The sequence below is a fragment of the Jatropha curcas genome, chromosome 3 (genome assembly GCF_041381405.1).
Source record: "Jatropha curcas cultivar XTBG-Jc1 chromosome 3, XTBG_Jcur_1.0, whole genome shotgun sequence".
NCBI classification, from domain to species: Eukaryota; Viridiplantae; Streptophyta; class Magnoliopsida; order Malpighiales; family Euphorbiaceae; genus Jatropha; species Jatropha curcas.
Window position 1 is genome coordinate 9,202,397 of NC_143153.1, and position 19,591 is coordinate 9,221,987.

A 19,591-nucleotide genomic window follows, 5' to 3' on the forward strand; every position below is an offset into this window, starting at 1 on the left:
GCAAAAGGAAACAACTCTCATTTATGTTTCTCTAATCGAGTACAATGTCACCAATATATGTTATTTTATTTGTCCTTTTTTCGACTCTAGAGTCCAACTTGATTCGGCTTTATATGGCCCAATTGCAAGAGATAACCCAGTTGGGCTTCCTTCTCACGAGTATGATTGTCCTTGGTCCTTATATTTTAAATTAGCACGACTCCATCCAACAACTTGATTTGGAGGATCCAAACACGGTCTATGGGCTTATTTTCAACCGTCATTGCCCTTAAATTTTAAGTTGTCACATAGTTTGTGGTGATTTCCAGGTGCTTAAATTTGGAGGTGAGGTTGTTCTTATGGTTGCTTCAGTTTTATGGGTTCACAAGTGAGCGTCTTTGCTTATCTCATAAATTTGTTTAGCTTCTTCTAATTCAGGAGAGCCTCTTACATTTCCTACCAGTATCACAGTCACTATACTACTGCTTCTGGTTCTATTAGGTTTCATTTTTATACCAACATTATGCTCAAGGTTCTTTATTTTTGTTTATTAGGTTTTCTCTGTTCAGATTTGGATGATTTCTCCTAATAAAAGTAACTCAAAAGTTATAAACTTCTTGCCTTTTTTCGAAAAGGGTTTAAATTGAAATGTGGGTTTGATTTAGATTAGAAAGATTTTTAATTTAGTAGTGTGAATTTTTTTATTTTTGAACGACAGCTTCATAATATGATATCTACTTTTGTTGGTGTCAATAATGTTGTCTTTGAGAAAAGCACATCGGCAGTTAACACATCCATTGATTTATGTTAAAAAATAAATAAATAAATAAACTGGATTGAACTTATTATCACTTGGTGCAAATAAATAATTTACAGGGAAAAAACCAATTGTTGATCTGGGTTTTGTAACGGACAAGGAGAATGGGCAGGCAGCTAATAGTAGCACCGACAACAAGATAGCCTCTCTCAATAATTAGTAGTTTAACTTATGTGGCATTTTTTTAAAATTTATTTAAATGTGTAAGCCGAAAAATAAAAAAAATAAAAAAGAACTTTTATATTACTCTAATAATTGAGAGATTTTGAAGCGACAATTTGAAATTTAGGAACAATAAATAAAGTGATAGAACATATATTTTAATAAGTGAAAATAAATCAGGGTTTATGTATAAATTTTTTATACACGTGCGTTAATGAAAGATTGAGTTGAATAGCATTAGGATCATTATATTTATTTATGAATTTAATTGATCTCATAAACTCAACAATGCAAAAAAGAAACCTTTTTCTGGTATTTTTTATCACCTCCATTCTCACATTTTCTCCAATTTTGTGGCTTTTACTAGAAATCTCAAAATCCAGTAAAGGCAAAATAAATAGAGAGGAATTTCACCTTTGGTTTCCCTCATTTTCTCAGGAAACAAATAGAAAATACCTTCTTCAAATGATTTTTTTTTTTTTTTTTTTTTTAAAGTATCTGTTTCCTGCCCTTCTAATAAGTTTAATCAATCCCTCTTATTCAAAATGGCTTGATACCCAATTACTACTAAACCTCAGAACTCCAAACTCCAAACAATAGAGAAGCCAACAAAAATTATAGCTGAAAGGAGAGAAGCTCTAATGGTATCATTTGATAGAAACCCAAGGCCTACTGTAAGAATAGCCAACTTCCCTAATCCTACTCATGCTTCCATTAAAGTAGTTATTCCCAAAAAACTCTTTGCTCGACCTCTCCTCTTTGCCTGAGAATATTTCAGTAAATGTAATTTTCAATCGGTGGAAAGACCCGGCAACAAATTGGAAATCACGGGTTTATCATATGGAAGAAAAGTATCTACCACAAGCAAAGGGAAAAAAAAGAAGAATACAAAGAGAGAGAGAGAAGAAGAAGAAGAAGAAGAAGAAGAAGAAGAAGAAGGTGGGGTGTAGAGGTAAAAAGAAGAAAAGGTACAAGATTAGTAGTCTCGTCTACATCTATCCACCTAACAAAATAGAGCGAATGAGGGAAAGAAAAAAGAAGATGGGTCACCGCCGATGTTGAAGACCTTGGGGCAGGAGAGAGAAATGGCTTCACATGAGAGAGAGAGAGAGAGAGAGAGAGAGTGGAATTTGACGTTGCAGACTGTTTTTTATGCTTATAATGCTCAACGTTAGCTTCATGTCCAATGGTTATTCCGACGGAAATTTTGATACCTCAATATAATAAGGGATATAATTCAGGTACAACGGGTGAAATTAAGCTAAAATGGTGAGGGACAACATTAATTATGAAATAAAATGTGCTATAATTTATAAAAAAAATGTCAAATATAATGTAAAAAAAAAATGTCAAATATATTATATGTAGAATTTTTAGATTGTAATATAATCATTAATGAAAAATACAGGGACTCCTTCCTAAAAAAAGGAAAAATATATAGGACTCTGAAGTACTTGAAGTATTTTAAGTTTTAATAATTTTGAGGATTAGAATACGATTATTTTTAAAATAAAATCTCATTTAAAACATCAGGAACTAAAATGTGCTGGTAAATTCATAATTTTAGAATTAAAAGTTATAATATTGAACATCAATAAATCTCGAAGACTGACACTGTTAATACTGAAATAGTGAGTATTACAGCATATATTAAAGTAAACCTTAGGCATGTTTTGTAATTAATCTGTATAATATGATATTAGGAGTAAATCCCAAAAACAGATAAAAAATTTTTTTTTAAAAGCTAGCACTTTTGTCCTGTCCTGAACCTTTTCTCCAGTAAATGGGCCAGACAGAAAAAAGAAGCCCGCAGTAGCAGCAGCAAAACAGAAAATAAATGAGAACGACAATTTAGTAATAGAGTCCCCTGTATCGTGTATACTGAACCGCAGAAAATTCCCTTTGTATAAACAATACTTATACTAACAGCTATTTTGTCGTTGAAGTCATTGGAAAAAGATAACAAAGGGGATTTGATTGAAAAAGCTCTAATATTATAAGACTGTAAGTCCATAGTTAACGCAGTTCCCCACACCATTAAAGATTATATAACTGTAAAGTCTAAACTGTTCACTCTCCATCAAAAAAAGCACAGAGCCAGCCAAACACATATACCCATAAGATTAAACTACTATAACTCAGTTTCTTCTTGTATCAAGAATCACCTGTTGATTAAAAAGAGCTCTCCTTTCCGCAACTTTCTTCAGGATGACCAACTGTTCGATAGAATACACACAACAACGCTGCGAGTAAAGTCTTGATTGCGCCTCAGGCGTGTTTAATAGAACCTGTAATACTTGCTGTCTGCTTAACATCTCCATTTTCCCGAACAAACTACCGAGACCACCAACATCGCCACTAAAGCTTGAATCAGTGGCCATGGCTTGAAGTGCTTTGACTTGAGCTTGCAAAAACTTGACATACTTATATGCCTCGGCTAGCATAGTTGCAGTGTCCATTTTCTTATCCAGTGGCAGTAGCTTCTGTAAGTGGTGAAATTTGTCGCTCATTCTTTTCCGGCGTCGCTTTTCTACCTGTTTTTGAGGGGTAACTGCGGTGGAGAGAGAAGCAGAAGGTGGAGAGGAGTTGAGATTGGTTAAACGTGAGTCAAAAGGATGTTTTGAAGGAGGTGACTCACTAGATTGAAGAGAAGGGAGGTTCTTAGAGAAGAAATCTAGTGGCTGAGTTAACTCGGTGATTAATGCTGACTCGTCAAGATTGAAATACGATAACGGTTCTTTTTTAGGAATTTTGAGGTTGGCAGAGAAGAAGTTGGAGCGAGTGAGTTGGGAATCGGAGTTGAAAAACAAGTTATCACCGAGTTGATGAGAGTGAGTTGCGGTGTAATAAGCAGGGAAATCTAAAAGAGAGGAAGTCCCAATGGAGCAATCGGAAGCCAATGGGATTAGAGTTTGGACAGTAACATCGGAGAAAACAGAGCTGAAGGGACTATCATCGGGAACGACGTCAGTTGAGATCGGCGGCGGAAACAGAGATGCAGAAGAAGCAGCGTCACAGAGAGAGGAAAAGCTTGGTTTAAAATCTCTGTCCATAATTTTAAAAACAGAGAGCTCAAGAAATAGGTAGAGAAAAAAAAGAAGAAAAGAGGGGATTTTAACTAGAGAAACTACAAAGAGAAAGGAGGGATGATTCCATTTAAGAGTGAACACGTGTTGAAAGGATTGAGGAGAACGTTTTGTAGGCGGCGAGACGCAGGAATCGAGGACGATTCACATCAGGTTGTCGTACAGGTATATTATTTGTAACAGAAGGGACACACAGGTGGTCCCGCCGTAGTTACAGCCTGTGTGTTCGATGTGCTGTGCTTCTGGTCATATTACCGCTGAGTTGTGACCGGAAACTTCTTTTTGTTTGTTTTATTTGAGGAATTGGGGGCATTTTATAGCGTATAATATACGGATGAAGAGAGACAAAAACTGATTGCAAAAGGGTAAATGTTGGGCGTGGATTTACACGTGCTTCAGCCTTCATGGTTCCTTCCGGGTACGGTGATATTAAATTATTATTAACTGGAAAAGAAAAGCACTTCCCCTGTAACTGTAAGCCTGCCCTATCCTCCTTTACCAAACACGGGGTACATCTCACCAAATAAGCAGCCTATGACACTTTTGAGTTCTCTAAGTTCAAAAAACTTAGTGATTTTTTTTTTTTTTTTTAACTTTCTGAGAAACAGATACAAATATCAGAGCTAAGCAATTAAAGCCAAACATCAAGTATTAATTACATCTCTTTATAATATATAAATTGGGCACCTGAATCAATCAGTATGAATCTAAATTAGCCGAGAAAAGAATTTAATATGCTTTATTTGTCAATTCGGAATCACAAGCTAAAATAAGATCAGTGTTGAACAACAAATACGTTGGATTTTGACATTTTTCTTCTTTCATATTTTCACTAAAATTAGGAAGGGGAAAAATACTTTACTACCATTAATGAATTACAAATTACAAAAAAAAAAAAAAAAAAAAAAAAAAAGGAATAAAACACTGTACACAAGAATGGGAGAAGGAAGCAGCAGAAGGAATAACATTTTGGAATGATAACCAACACCCACACTAAAAAGGGTAGCTGTGAACTAAAGAAATCATTCCAAAACATTGAACTAAAAGTATCGGTTGCCTAATAACCCGACTGCAGCTTTCCTAATTGCTGGAGAAAATGGTTGGTTTCACCTATCCCACATGGCCTGGAATATACTGGGTCTGTGCTTCAACCAACACACCATATCCTTGTCTAAAGGAGAGTTGCTCAAAACGGCATCGAGCATTGGGCTGCCAATAATTTTTGGAGTACTCTTGAATGACCATATTTGGTCCTTCGGCCAAGGCTTCTGTGGATACTTCTCCTGTGAATAAGGTAGCAGCATATAAAAAGCCATTCTAATCACAAAAAAAAAACAAAGGGAATAATCACTAATCAACATCTAAATCTATCTGGTTGTCAAATTTCTCAACTCAAACATTAAAACCTTGCTCGGTTTAGTCATGTCGAAGTTTATAAAATTTAGTTCACATGAGTTGAGTAACATTTTCATTTATACCAAACATATTAACATGAAATTTGAAACCTATTCCATAAAATTTGTATACCAGACACGAGTTAAGGCAATGTTCGATACAGCGTGTAAAGGAAAGCATGTAATCAAATGAATCTTTAGTTCAAATATGAACTAAATATGGATTTGACTTATTCCAGGTTCAGTTGAGACAGGAATGGGATAATACATCTCTTATTTTAAAATGTCAAAACTACTTTAATAAACATCAACGGAACTTACCATCCTTTCCAGCATAACCTTCACGGTCTTTGGACCATAAACACGTTGCTGCGTTGGTTTCTGAACTTTAGCGTAGAAAGAGCCAATTTCAGGTAATGACAAGCAGCCCCTGCTTGCCTTAGCCAGGCTACAATCTGGCTCAGCATTAGTTTGGATATGCCAATAGATCAACTGCCCCATACAATAATTTTCACCATAAGTTTTTCGATATTCATGAATACCAGCCCCCAACTTATCAGCATACTTGGGACCCAAGTCAAGTGGACTAATGTGAACGGGTGGAGAAGTAAATGTATTGTACTCCTGCAAGTAAAAGTAAAGTTACTTGAACATAACATGATATAATGGTGCTGATAATAATTTAGACGGCAGATAGAGCCAGTAGAAGAGGTCGGAAGGAGGCTCGTGGCAAAATCACTCACTCGAATTCTAAAGAAGCTTCTTGTATGAGCATAAATATGGATCAAGTCAGCTGCAGCATCGTGCCGACACCTATATGTACATGTAAGGTTCCGAATTTCGTCTCTCAACCTTCAGAAGAAAGATTCAAATTCGATTAGAGTTCACATGTTTTACCAATGCACAAGCATGAAAATGAATTGAAGCTAATACTGGCAGCTTACCATAGCAATGATTCCTGAAGTTCTTTCTGAATGTTATCAGAATCTGACAGATCATGGGCATGAATCTTGGACTTGAGATCATTTAGCACATCAGCTTCAACATGAGGAGCCATGCACTGGAGAAGTTCTTCAACAAGTGACCCCTCCCCTTTCCAGAGGAAAGAAACAGTTTCCTTGTCACTCAGCCTCTCCAAGGGAGGTGGAGCTTTCTTTGGGTCACCAAATAGACATCGCATTACATACCTCACCTGTATTAAAACAAAATAAACAGTAATGAATTTTGTATCCATTGAAAGATCAAGAATCAGTACAGTTAACCACAAAATATCATGAATAAGAGAAGGCATTAGTTATCATTTCACAAAAATTTAATTCAGAACTAGGCCTATAATTGCTTACTAATTTTCAAGGGTGGAAAGTTTTGCATGGCATTAACTAGATGCTCTACAATGGTACCATGGTGAGACTAGAATAAAGGGAGAAAAATATAGCATACTGAAATTACACTTTGCCAAAAGTAAAAGAGGCACAAACCTTGTCAAGAGTTACAGCCAGATTTTGAAGCCTCTGGTTGTACACGCCTTCAGCCTGCCTCGTATAAAAAACGCAACATGAGTATCCAAATGGTAGCTGTAAGCATAATTACTAGTGTACAAAACTTCCCAAATAAATCCTCACATACACACACAGCATTTACCTGAACCTCAGCATCACTCTTCTCAACCTCAAGACATATTTCCGAAAAATATTTCCTCTTTTCTTCTAAATTATGCCTTAGAATTTCCGCAGGAAGCTTTGTCCTCTCCAGATTTATGAACCTCACCTTCATAAAAAAAAGAATGTGTCAGGAAAATGAAACAGAAAAGATCTCAAAAAATTTTTTCAAAAGATTAGTATAAACTTGAAAAAGACTCACAAGACGAGCAGAATATGCAACAACCCAATCTGGCAAACCACCAAGCAGACAACTTCCTAAACCAGCCCTCCCCAAGTCAAGGTAATCCTCTTCAGATACAGAATTTAATTCACAGGCTTCAAGCATTAACTGATGTCTATCCAACATGGCATGCCACTCCTTCAGCACCTGATGAACAGTAATATTCAGTTAACTGAAAACAAGATCACTTGGGAAATTAGGGTGGGAAGTACTATCAAAATTCAACTCGGCTATAATCTTCACATAAAAATATTAAACTCCATCAAATATATACACACACGCGCACACACACTCTTTTGCACTCTGTACCTTCTGGAAAGCCCCTTCACCTGTCAGATTTAAATAGCTGCCCCGGCAAACTTGGCTACCACACAAACAAACAGACGCTTCATATTCTTCCTTACTCTGCAATATGAAGAGCAGTCATCAATTGTCCAAGGAAACACAACTATGTATGTATGCGTGTAAACAAAACTGAAAGGCAAATATATGCACCTCTGTCACAGAATTATAATCAAATGTGATCTCCTCGCCATGTTGGATGTCTCGGACAGTATAGATTCCAATCTGGTAGTGACCTGCTACAGCAGTAACTCTGCAAAAAATTGAGAATAAAAACCTGAGACCAAAGCCTTGCAAATACTAAACAAAAATTTCTAATGCAAGATCATCAGCTGGAGACATTTTCTTCCCATTAATTGTCATTGGATTTGGCGAAAAGTTCATTAAGAAAATATATCATTCAACCAAATATTCTACATATTTGTAGAAACAGATCCACCACCAACAAATATGTAGAAACAGATCCCATTCTTACTTCAAAAATGATAATTTTAAAAAAAAAAAATTTATTTCAAAGTAATGGAATTGTGACAAAAGAAAAGAACAAGAATAAAAGGACAGACTTCTATATATATGGTAATAATTCCATTTGAACAGGGAACTAGTTCTAAGACCAGCAAGTGGCCTTCATTCATTCGCTCATCCATAAATACTGACATTTGGCCATTGGTTACATGACTTCAGCAGTAAAGCTGACAGAATTATTGAACTCCAGTGACATAATGCCGTCCAAATTATATTGCTTTATTATTTCCAATTTTTATATAGTTACATGCTTCTTTTGCAAGTGAAAAGAAGAGACAGGTAAGCAGTATTGATTAGCAAAGTCTTTCAGACTACAATGCTTACAGAACTTTAATATGCAGCTTCACAAATTGTTTCACATGCAGTAGAAAAGCAAGTATAAAGGGGACAACTCACTTTGCCTCACAATTTGGTCTGCATGAGTGACAAATTCTGCTTGCATAGTTTGCCTTATGCATGGCATCAACAACTACTAAATCGTAGCCATCAGCATCACCCTGCCAAAGGACAATAACAGATAAGGTCAAAACATGAAGAAACAAATTATGAAAAGAAAAACAATAGCTGTTTATTTTAGAATGAAGAACACCTTTGGCCTCTCAAGATAAATGTTATAAAATTCTGGGGCAGGATCTTTGTTATCTTTTTGTAAAGATCGGATGCCATCTTGCTTCTCAAACCACTTCCATGCAGGGTAAACCTGTGCAAGTTATTGAGGAAGAGAAAAATAAGAAATTTTCAGCATTATAAATCACAATTCTAAAGCAAGAAACCAAGCAACATACATGAACGCATAAATTAAACAAAGTATGGTCATTCAATTATATGGATCGACGATCTAGCAATGGAATTTCTATTTTGTTTACAGAATCACATAAAATTTTATCTAACTTCATAGATGGATATGATCACTTTCTTACAAAATACAAAACCCATGTTTGCCTTAGACAACAACTAACAGTTGCCCATTTCAATACTAAAACCAAGTGTTATACATTTAAGTCGAAAATTCTCTACCAACATTTAAGAATTCAAAATTAAACCTACTTCTGACCAATGTCTCATGTGGAAATATCACTATGCCTCTTTACTCAATGTTGCAGGATCAAGCATCAGCGAGTCCTCTTTACTCAATGTTGCAGGATCAAGCATCAGCGAGTCCATTTCACTGCACCAATTACATGTTTCTCCAAAAAATTGTGAAGATAATATAGACCACCTGAGAATGCACTCATTCAAATTTTGTGCTCGATGTATATTTTCCTATTTCTTTTTATGTTTTAAGTGGGGTTTGAACTGGGAGTGATATGCATTTCAAACACATATATTTCAATATCTAATTATCAGAAGAAGATAGGCAGATAGAATTTTAAGAATCCAAAAAAAAATCCAAATACTGCAGAAGAGTTAAATTCTTCTCAAAAGTAGTTTCATAACTACTTAGCACCCTTACCTCTCCCAGAAACTCTACAACAAAATCATCTTCTCCAAAACCACCATCTTTGTTGCAAACAACACCAAGCCCCTGAAAACAAAAGAGAGAGAAGGGAAGAGAATCAACATGGTGAATTAAGGAACAAGTAAAGTATTAAATAGGCCCGAGCAACATATGAATGATGCTTAATACCTTCCTATAAGCAACATAGTTATCATCAGGACGACTATCTATGGCCGTAAGGATGCTCCGACACATTTTCATCGTCCGCGCATCACAGTCCTCTTCAGAAGCTTTTTGAATTTCTTCAATAACGGGCTGCAAAGGATACATCATTGGAGTGTTCCCAGTGCCAGTGAAATGCCTAACTTGCTTATTCAAAGTACGAAGGAGCATATCTTCAATAAACAAATGTTTCTCCAATAAAGACCAATCCAATTCTTCAGGCATTGAATCAAGTAAAAGATTATGGGTATAGGGATCAATTCCGTAAACTTCTTGCTCTATAACTTCATCTCCAAGCTGTTTTCTAGGTTTGAAGTCCTTCACCTCAGGAAGCTCCATATCCAATTCCTCAGTGCCATTTTTCTGTGCATCAAGCTTCTCAGAATAATCATCTGGCAAAGCAACAGACATCTTCCGTTCAACATCCTCCTCATCTGCTACAATAACATATTTATCTATAACTTCATATTTCCTAGTGACTGGAGGAACTAGACTGGCTTTTGTCATGCGCGCACCCCATTCACGCTCATCTGTCATGGAATCTAAACCCTCATCTTCCATAAAGAATCCATCCCCTCTGGATTCCCCAAGTCGAGTTTCTGAGCAAAAATCCAAGTCACTTTCTGTATCCGAAGCAGTACTTTCACTGTCACTGTCAGAAGACTTGTTGAATTCATCTGAAGTTTCACTTCCAGAGTCCATGGATTTTCTGTTCAATTTGGATAACCGCCTTCTGATTTCACGATCAGATGCGTAATCTCCATAATCAAAACCACCATTACTCCTATTATTGTTCTTCTTTTCCAAGACTAACTTCTTCTTATATTTCATGGGAGTATAGCCTAGCCCAGCAGACAAATCATCTTTCCATGACTTCATTAGTTCATCTCTTTCATAAGAAAACTTAGGAATATCTTCCAAACGTGAGGCAAGTTTGAGAAATAATGTAATGATATGATCCATATCTCCAGCACCCCGATTCTTGGCTCTGCATCCAATGATGTATAGAACTAATAAATAAAGTGAAGTCAAAAATACTCAGAAATTATAATAATGAGCACATAATAACATATTATGAAAAAAAAAAAAAAAAAAAAGATGATAGCAGTTTTTTTCCCCATTCCATCTTAATCATACCTTACATGAATTGTCAATTTTAGGCCACCTTTCGCTTTTATCAGCTTGTACCTTAACTCCAGTCAAATAGATTAAATATTCATTTTATTGCTTAACGAAATAAAATATTATTTCTATCATTAAAATGACATTGAATTTGAGACAGTTTTAAACAAGAAAATGAAAAGATTGTATAGAATGATAGCTTATTCAATTCCCAAATGTTCCAATTTTAATAGTAAAATTAATGAGTGTCATTCAAGTTTTTTATTTTTTTTTCTTACCTGTAGTTATGTGCTTCATAGTGAGAAGGATATGGTCATTACTTACACTGAACAAGAATATATTTTTTATTAATATTTACTACATATGTATAATATATAACTCCCTCCATTCCATAATTCTAGTTCTACTTCCATTTTTCATTTGTCTCAAATTATAGTCCTATTTCCCCTTCTAGAAAATGATTTTTATTTAAGTTTCTTATTCTACCCCTATATAATGTACATTTCTATTAAAAAAGTCATCATTGTCACCCATATTAGCCAATTTTATAACTTTGATGGCCTTGATTTTTTCATTAAAAAATTAAATTTGATTGGTTTCAAGAATACTTTAGTATGAGTCATTTAATTATAATAAAATAATATGGACCATTTAATAATTAATATAAGGGTATTTTAGGAAATAAAAAAAAAAACAAAGCAAAAATTATAGTTTAAACATATTAACTGTATTCCCTAAATATGTGTGAAAGTCAAACTAGGACGAAGAAGAATATACGAGTGGCGAGAAAATGGGGTGGGCTTTACCAACCCCGTGGCAATTCCTAGAGAGAAGGTGGAGAATGTTACCATGAATACATTATATACAGAGGTACAAATGAAAATTTCGGAGCTTTTGTCATAATTTATGCAAAGGTTTGGATTATCTTAATCATCAGCCCGACAGAAATGCTGCTACAAGAACAAATATGATGCCACCAAATTTTATGCATTATATGAGGGGAAGTGGAAGTTTGGGCTTTTACAGGAATATACATATATAACTTACTTGATTGCATCCCTGCACATTCGGCTGATATCATCCTTAACAGACCTTAAGCCATGTCCAACATAATAACCATTTTGCATCCTATCTTCAATTTCTGCCACCTGATTAAGGAAGAGAGAAGGGAATGAGAACTCAAAGCAAAAATGTAGCACAAGACATCTCCATGAAAACAAATCATTAGCCATACCTTGGGAACAAAAAAATCAAATGTATTCTCCTTCATGATGTCCTTCAAACCTGAAGCAATAAACCCCTCCATCCTCCTATAGCCACTTTCAGATTTCTTGATGGCCCATCGCCTCATACGGGCATCCCTAGATACAATAGATGATGACCTTCTAGCATCAAACAATTTTGAGCGTTTATACAAACTACGCCGGAATAATTGATTTGCAGAGTCCCTCTTATTCACACTGTCAAAGTACTCCTTCAGTTCACCAAAGTCATCCGTATCACCAACCAGACCTTTGGTTCTAGAAAATGTAGGAGTTTTCTCACTGATCTGTTTAAGACTCCGTATTTTAGAATATGACTCCTCAGTACCACGTGAACTACGAGTCTTGATCCATCTCAGATCAGGAAATTTTGGGGGCAACTCCTTCAACTGGCTGCAACCTCTAATGTCTATAGAAGATAAACAAGGGAAAGAGCGAATAATATCTTCAAGCAAGCCCAAAGTAACATTTGTGCAACCCACCAGCACCAATGAATTTATCCTTTCTTTGTTATAACCATTCTGCAAGCAAATAGCTATGTTAACAAGGGAAGAGATTGAAAACCTGACAATGGCTTGCACAGACAAACATATAACACAACTTACCATTATATTCCAAATTATAGAGTCGGTACAGTTAGGACCCAAATGCGAGAGATCAACATGTCTCGAAATATCCTTGTAAAAGCTCACAGCAGCCCTCCAGTGCTTACAAGTTAAAGAAGCAAAGGCAAGGGATTTCATGTCAGATTTCAGAAAATGAAAGACTCGTGCCAGCATAAGACCATCCAGTAAACCCCAGGTCCCCAATTCAGTCCCTGAGCATGAACCATTCTCTTTGTGAAAAGTAGCATCGCCACACAATTCTTCAAAAGCGGTTTCATCCTTTTGAATGGTTTGTAGTTCTTCAACCGTGTCATAGTCATCATCACTTCCATCAACCTGTAGCCGTGCTCTTTTGCCAGCACGTGGGTCAAGTTCTGCAATTAACCACAGTCCCCCAAAAGAGGCTTAATACCAAGTGCTAGAAACAAACATGAAGACACAAAAATGAAGATAAAAAGAGGAAAGACCAAGTCAATAAGCAAATATATGATTGCCAATGACATACTCAAAAAACAAGGGTATTGATTAAATGCAAAAACAGTACAACAATAGTATATGCCCTGATGCTATTAAAGAAAAAATTAACTTAATTATCAGGTTGAATATGCCACAAGCAGACAAGACACAATAGAAAACCTAGAACTTGCGAAATTCACACCATCTAATTGGGATACATACTTTATTAGTCCACATTCTACACTGGATTAGTTTCAGCACTTAACTGTCGTCCAGAAAGAATGAATGTTCATGCATGCGAAAGAGAAGCGAGAAACAACAGAAGGGTAGGACCAAGTGAACTTCACATAGAAACAGTTTATCTAAATAATGACAACTGCTATGTTCATGGGCAGAGCACCTATTAGAGATTACACTTAGAGGAAGATCTTTTAACACTTCATTTACAAAATTACTGTTGCTCTTTGGAAAATTTGGAAAGACATTAATCTTCTTTTAAGGGACTTAAACATACCTGATTTTCGGTACATGTGGTTATCAACCTCCTTCTTGGGCTGTTTAGCATTGATCCATGGATCCAGAACCTCATTTATGGCAGCAGCAAACTCCCGGCTCTTGTAAGATTTCATTACCAATTCATGTAGCTTCCCACGGGTATAACCAATGAACTGAGGATGCAGGTTATGAAATGAAATGGAATTTGTTTTACTGTCATTATTGGCAGCAATCTGCAATGTTGAAAGAGTTGCTGAAGAATCACCAGATGCTGCAACATTCTCTGGTTGAATTTTGATATTGGCTTCAGAATGCTCTGCAGCAGTGGTTACTGGAACCCACACTCTATCAAATTTTCTAAAAGCACTGCTACATTTTTGGATGGAGCCTTGATCTGCCAGGAGCTGAAGCTCTGAAAATGATAACGGCCCTTGTTCATGCCCAGAACCATCAAGGTAGTACCACTCACCCAAATGCAAGCGTAAGTCATCCGCCGTGCAAAGCCGGTCTTTGGGAGTGTTAATGGATGAAATGGATTTCCAAGATCCAAGAGAGTCTTGATCAGTTTTGAATTGAAAATTACCTTCAGGTGTCAATCTCTTCAAATCATTAGCTCCAGAGTATACACGAAGCCTGGAAGTATATCTTTCCTTTCCTCGAGCTTTTGTGCGAGATTCTGAAACCAATGAACCATGGTCCTTAACAACACATGCATTTATCCTGACCACTGGTAGCATTGTACCTTTCACCCCCCTAACTGTAGAAGGCTTAGCAACAGTTGTTCTATTGACACCACCACATTCATTCCTCTCATCAGTGCAAGAGAAAGCCCAAGGAGGCAGGTCAAGCCTTCTGCTTTGAGAAGGATAATACAAATCATCTTTTCTATGCCACCGAGGGTCCTCTGACCCTGATTTTGGCATTTGGCATAACGGAAAGCCATCATTGAGAACAAGTTTCCTTCTAGAAGGTCTGTCCTGGACAGTCTCATCATTCCTCTTCCAGTCTCCACCTTTGCACGACCATCGGCCAGAAAACCAGTCAGCAGAGTCAACAAAACACCCAGAGCCTTGATCCCTGTCAGAGATTGCACCTAACCTCACTTCAACAGCTTCTTTGGGTTTAGCATCTGAGCCTCTTGATAATTCCTCATTATCCAGTCCATGCTGTTCTGCATCGGAAGCTTGATTCCAAGTGAAACCTGAACATCAATAATCATGAAATTAACATCTTGTGCTGCAGGATATGCTATATTTAATGTTAGTTTTTATGTAGTTAAAAGGACTCCAACTTCAATTGGCTTTAGTATATCTAACACCAGAAATCATGAAACCCTGTTAAATTAAACTTTCTTATTTCATTGCATAGTGCAGACCACCTGCATTGACCTCACTTTGAACTTCCGCTAACTTTGCAACATTTTTATATTCTAATAAATAGTAAACTGCCGAAAGATGATGAAGATCAGAGAAACTGATAACTCCATAACAAGGCCAGAGCAGCCAAACATCCTCAAATTACACCTATTATCATACAAAAATCTTTACATAACGTGAAATTTTCATGTAGTACAAAAAAATTTCAAACCAACAATTCCTATGGGCATGAAATTTAATAAATTCCCTGCATCAGTTACAGGATTGACATAACACTGGTAGTCCCATTCAGAAAATCTATAAAAAATCTCACTAATGCCAAAATGGCACAACAGATAGAACATTAGAACTCCAACTTGGTACGACCTGAGGACTAAAAACTGATTCTAAAATTACTTAATTATGAGTCTCCAAAATAACCAAAAAAAGCAATTGTTTTGCATATACAAATTCCTAAAAAAAAAAACAGGAACTTCTAACTAAGAATTGAAACGCCCCAAGTTAATCCAAGAAAAATAGATAAAGAAATTACATTCGAGAATGTAAAAAATATATGTATGTAATTTACCTTCTGAATCACCGAATCTCTCCCATTGCACATGCTCAAATGTCATTTGTAAAACTTCTGTAAGAAAATATAAAAAGTTCAAAAACAGAGACGGAAAATATTAGAAATCATCCCCATAAAAAATATATATATGCCCAATTATATCAACAATCATCCAGAACATCATTTGATGGAAGGAGAAAAAAGAAAAAAGAAAATTTAGAGATCAATATACCTCGAATAGTATCTAGTTCTCTTCCAGGAACAACAGTAAAACCCTCTAGCAGAGCTCCAACCCTTTCATCAATGTGCAGATCTTCCAAATGTTCTGATGCAGCAACAATGTCATTAAGGCTTGCCAGGGGCTGTGACAAAGCCATTCGCCCTTCCTCACCACTCTGACTCCCATATTGCACTGTATCTACAGTATCTGCCAATAGATTACCAGTTGCCTCTGGTGGACTCACTAACTGAGTTATACTGTCTGACACAACAGATGCGAAATTTGCAGTCACCAATGGTGAAACTGCATTTTCAATGGTCACCCACCTGTCGCCATCCAAGTGCTTGATCAAATGATCTGATACAAGAACTCCCTCAGCAACAAGTGCCTTAAGGTCACACAACTTTGAAGGCCCACATTCCAGACCAAAATAGTCAAGGTAAATCCATTTCCCCGCTGAGGAATCAGCCACCAGGGGGACATGAGGTGGCGTATCACATATATCCATATCTTCCTCCATAGATTGTAGCTCTTCAGGTGGGGGTACATCAGCACAAGGAGATGCTTTGTTATTAATGACTGGACTCTGAGACTGCTCTTCTTTGTGAGACACAGTATTGGTGTTTTTCTCTTCCAATTCATTAATATCATTAACTCCATTCCTATCTTGAGATTCTTTAGCAATGAACTGGGAATCTCTTGCACTAGAGTCCCTCTGGCCCAGCTTATCCTCCTGACCTTTATTTACACTCTGAGAGTTCCGCTTCTCACTTACTCCACCTTTTCGGCTTGCTTCTCGATGATTATTGAGCCTTCCCCGATCAAGTGGGGAGCGGTCCAGGAAGTTTGGAGTCCGATCCCTACGATCATGATATCTGTCCAGTGAGGAGCGCTCTGAATGAGCAGGACTTCTTTTGTACTCATGATAACGACTCCGTTCATATGGGGATTTATCACGTCCATATGGAGATTTATCACGTCCATATGGAGACTTATCGCGTCCATATGGAGATTTCTCACGTCCATAAGGGGATCTGTCACGCCTATAGGGGGATCTTTCTCGACCATATGGAGACCTCTCCCTACGGAGTGGACTCCTATCCCTAATATCATAGTACCGGACTCTGTCACGTGGGGACCGCTCAGAATGACCTGGACTGCGTCCATGCCTATCATAAACTACCTTGGAAGACAAACTTGGTTCATGATGCCTGGAGATGTATTTGTCTGATGAAGATATCCTCAAAGAAGAAGAAGAAGAAGAAGAAGAGTTTCTATAAAACCTTTCCATCGAGTGACGTGAATAGTGCTCCGAGTGAGCAGAGCGAGTACTATCCTCAGAAAGTCTTCTGCTTTTTGAGCATGCATAATCTCCATAATCCCCATAATGTTTGCGTTCATTGCTTTCAAACTCGGTGCCATATCGCTTCAACCTGTTACCAGAAATGTACTCCCTTACATGATTCTTACCGTTGCAGCATTCACTCTTATAAGAGCCTTCTTCATCCACTATCTTGGAACTGATCCTTAGATTTCTATCCAAGCCACTTTCCCACCTAGAAGAACTTTTACTGTACTGAATATTACCACTCCTACCGAACTCCTTCCTTCTGTAGATATCTTCACTGGAATACTTCAGAGAAGGTGGGGTACGCTCTCTACTTGTGTCATACCTACCACGGGATTTAATGTAACTGTAATCGTCCTTATTATGCCATCTATCGGGAACGAACTCTCCTTTCTCAATTTCATCTCTGACAAACTCCCCTTGTTTGCGCCACTTACCTGAAACCAAACCAACCTCTCCCTTTTCTCCATCCCCTTTCCTCCATTTATCGCCAAAAATCTCTGCCTTCTCAATTTCATTTTTCCTTCCCTTCTCTGGTGGAACAAACTCTCCATTTTCAACTTCTGCTTTTGGTGGCCACTTCAAAGTCCCCAATTCACCCTCTTCGACTTCTTCTTTGTTACTCTGTACTTTATTATCAATAGAATTTAAGCTGCTGTCAGCTTCCTTGCCAGCAGTCTTTACCTCCTCTTTGCTAGTCTTTACCTCCTTCTCTTTAATAATCTTTGCAGCCCTTTCTGATCCCAATTCACGCTTCTCTGCCACTGCTTTCTTCACTGTAATGATCTTTTTGACCTTAATTACCTTCTTCAGTACTTTTTTGGGTTTTTTGTTGAAGCCATTCGTAGTACTGTTGCCGCCATTGGTAATACTGTTGCCATTGCTGTTGTTATTATTGCTGCTGTTGTTAGTAGTACTAGTAGTAGTATTGGTTGTGGTGGTTGTGGTGTTGGTAGTGTTGCCAGTTTTGCCTCCGCTGCAAAGTGTTGTCGTATTCTCCTGAATTGGAAACCTCTCCATGATACTGTTATGCTGCAAAGGCATGCATGCGACACCTCCATCGCCCATGGAAATCCCTCCCTCGAACGAAATTACTCGAAACCCTAGTTCTCCCCTCTTCCGGGGCTATCGATGCTCATACTGCGAAGTTCGCTTCCACTTTCTTTATCTTTCGCTCCAATTCAAAACCCTAACTTCCATAATCCAAGAAATGGAAGCAGAAATCAACAGAAAAACCAATGTAGGGTTTCATTAAAACGAACAAACAAACGTAAAAATTAAACAACAAAAGAAGCCCAGAAAGCCAATTGGATAAGCTTGAAACCCTAGGGTTTCTATCCGAAAGAGGAAGATAAATGAGAAATAGCCAGATAGAGAGAAAGTGAGAGAAAATTACCAGGAAAATTATTGAGCTGAAATTACAGATCGGCGAAGAAGAAACCAACCAGAGAGCTGCGAATTCGAAAAACAAAGGTTTTTGTAGAATACAGATCGATAGAGAACGAGAAAACAAACAGCTTAAGAGGGAAATCTCTCTGTTATATATATTTATATATATTCTCGTTCTTTTATATATCTCTTTTGCTAAATCTTTGTGTTTCGCTCGCTCGTGTTATATTGGGCTGTGTCGTCCTTGGTCTGAAAGACGAAACCTTCCTGTTATTTTTCTTTATTCTTTACTTTCACTTTTCTTGTTGGTATATGTATTTATCGATCGGGCAATATTTCTGAATTTACCGATTTACCCCTACGAAATTGGCATACGGGATACGGCGGTGAAACTGTATTTGGATACGTACATCAATATTTAAGAGCCATTTTGGGCTGCAAGTTGCAGAGAGCGAGAAGAGAACTGGTCCATCTACTGGGCTTTAAGTAGGTCCAACCGCTGTGTATTTTAGGATGGCTGCCAGTTCGATTCTAATTGGAATCGAACCACAACTGAAATGGAACCGAACTATACTGTAGACGAATCGAAATCAGACCAAAACTAGCGGTTCAAAATTTTAAATGAGAACCGACGGTTCAAGGGCCGATTAAGGTTCATGTTAATGTTAAAAAATGAACCTGAATCAGTCGAAACCGGCGATTTCGGTCTGATTCGAACCAAATGGACAAATAAAATTATTTGTAGCTTAAAATTTTTCATTAAAAAATTTATATCACGTGATTTGATTTATGGTGAAGAGAAATACACAATGGTACATAAATTATAAAAAATGGTGAAAAAAAAAAGTACACATGATTTCACTTAATTTGTATAAAAAAATGGTACATGAATAGTTGATCTGTATAAAAAAAAAAACTTCCA

General features: G+C 37.0%; 1 protein-coding gene across 2 annotated transcripts; it reads right to left on the minus strand.

The window, feature by feature from the left end:
* Positions 1 to 4,756: 4,756 nt before the first annotated feature.
* On the minus strand, positions 4,757 to 18,942 carry SDG2 (SET domain protein 2). Of its 2 annotated transcripts, XM_089718738.1 has the most exons (21): positions 18,677 to 18,942; positions 15,945 to 18,473; positions 15,731 to 15,787; positions 13,806 to 14,987; positions 12,836 to 13,209; positions 12,203 to 12,751; positions 12,016 to 12,116; positions 10,984 to 11,034; positions 9,814 to 10,834; positions 9,640 to 9,711; positions 8,776 to 8,886; positions 8,583 to 8,683; positions 7,815 to 7,914; positions 7,629 to 7,724; positions 7,299 to 7,466; positions 7,080 to 7,205; positions 6,917 to 6,970; positions 6,383 to 6,630; positions 6,182 to 6,290; positions 5,760 to 6,062; positions 4,757 to 5,327 (listed from the first exon to the last, which is right to left on the minus strand). In XM_089718738.1, the coding sequence occupies exons 2-21, from the start codon at positions 18,346 to 18,348 to the stop codon at positions 5,151 to 5,153; spliced, it is 7,404 nt and encodes a 2,467-aa protein (XP_089574864.1). In that variant the 5' UTR covers positions 18,349 to 18,473; positions 18,677 to 18,942; the 3' UTR covers positions 4,757 to 5,150. The 2 variants fall into 2 exon arrangements, with proteins under 2 accessions (XP_089574864.1, XP_012084659.1); XM_012229269.4 differs by lacking the exon at positions 10,984 to 11,034.
* Between the last annotated feature and the right edge of the window lie 649 nt (positions 18,943 to 19,591).

What these genes read in the sequence shown, in the direction of transcription:
- SDG2 (XM_089718738.1), bottom strand. Translation starts at nt 18,348, where the DNA reads ATGGGCGATGGAGGTGTCGCATGCATGCCTTTGCAGCATAACAGTATC. An exon ending in TTGATTTTTTTGTTCCCAAG is followed by an intron (nt 12,117 to 12,202) that starts GTATGGCTAATG and finishes TTCCTTAATCAG; the next exon opens with GTGGCAGAAATTGAAGATAG. An exon ending in TTGTAGAGTTTCTGGGAGAG is followed by an intron (nt 8,887 to 9,639) that starts GTAAGGGTGCTA and finishes TAACTTGCACAG; the next exon opens with GTTTACCCTGCATGGAAGTG.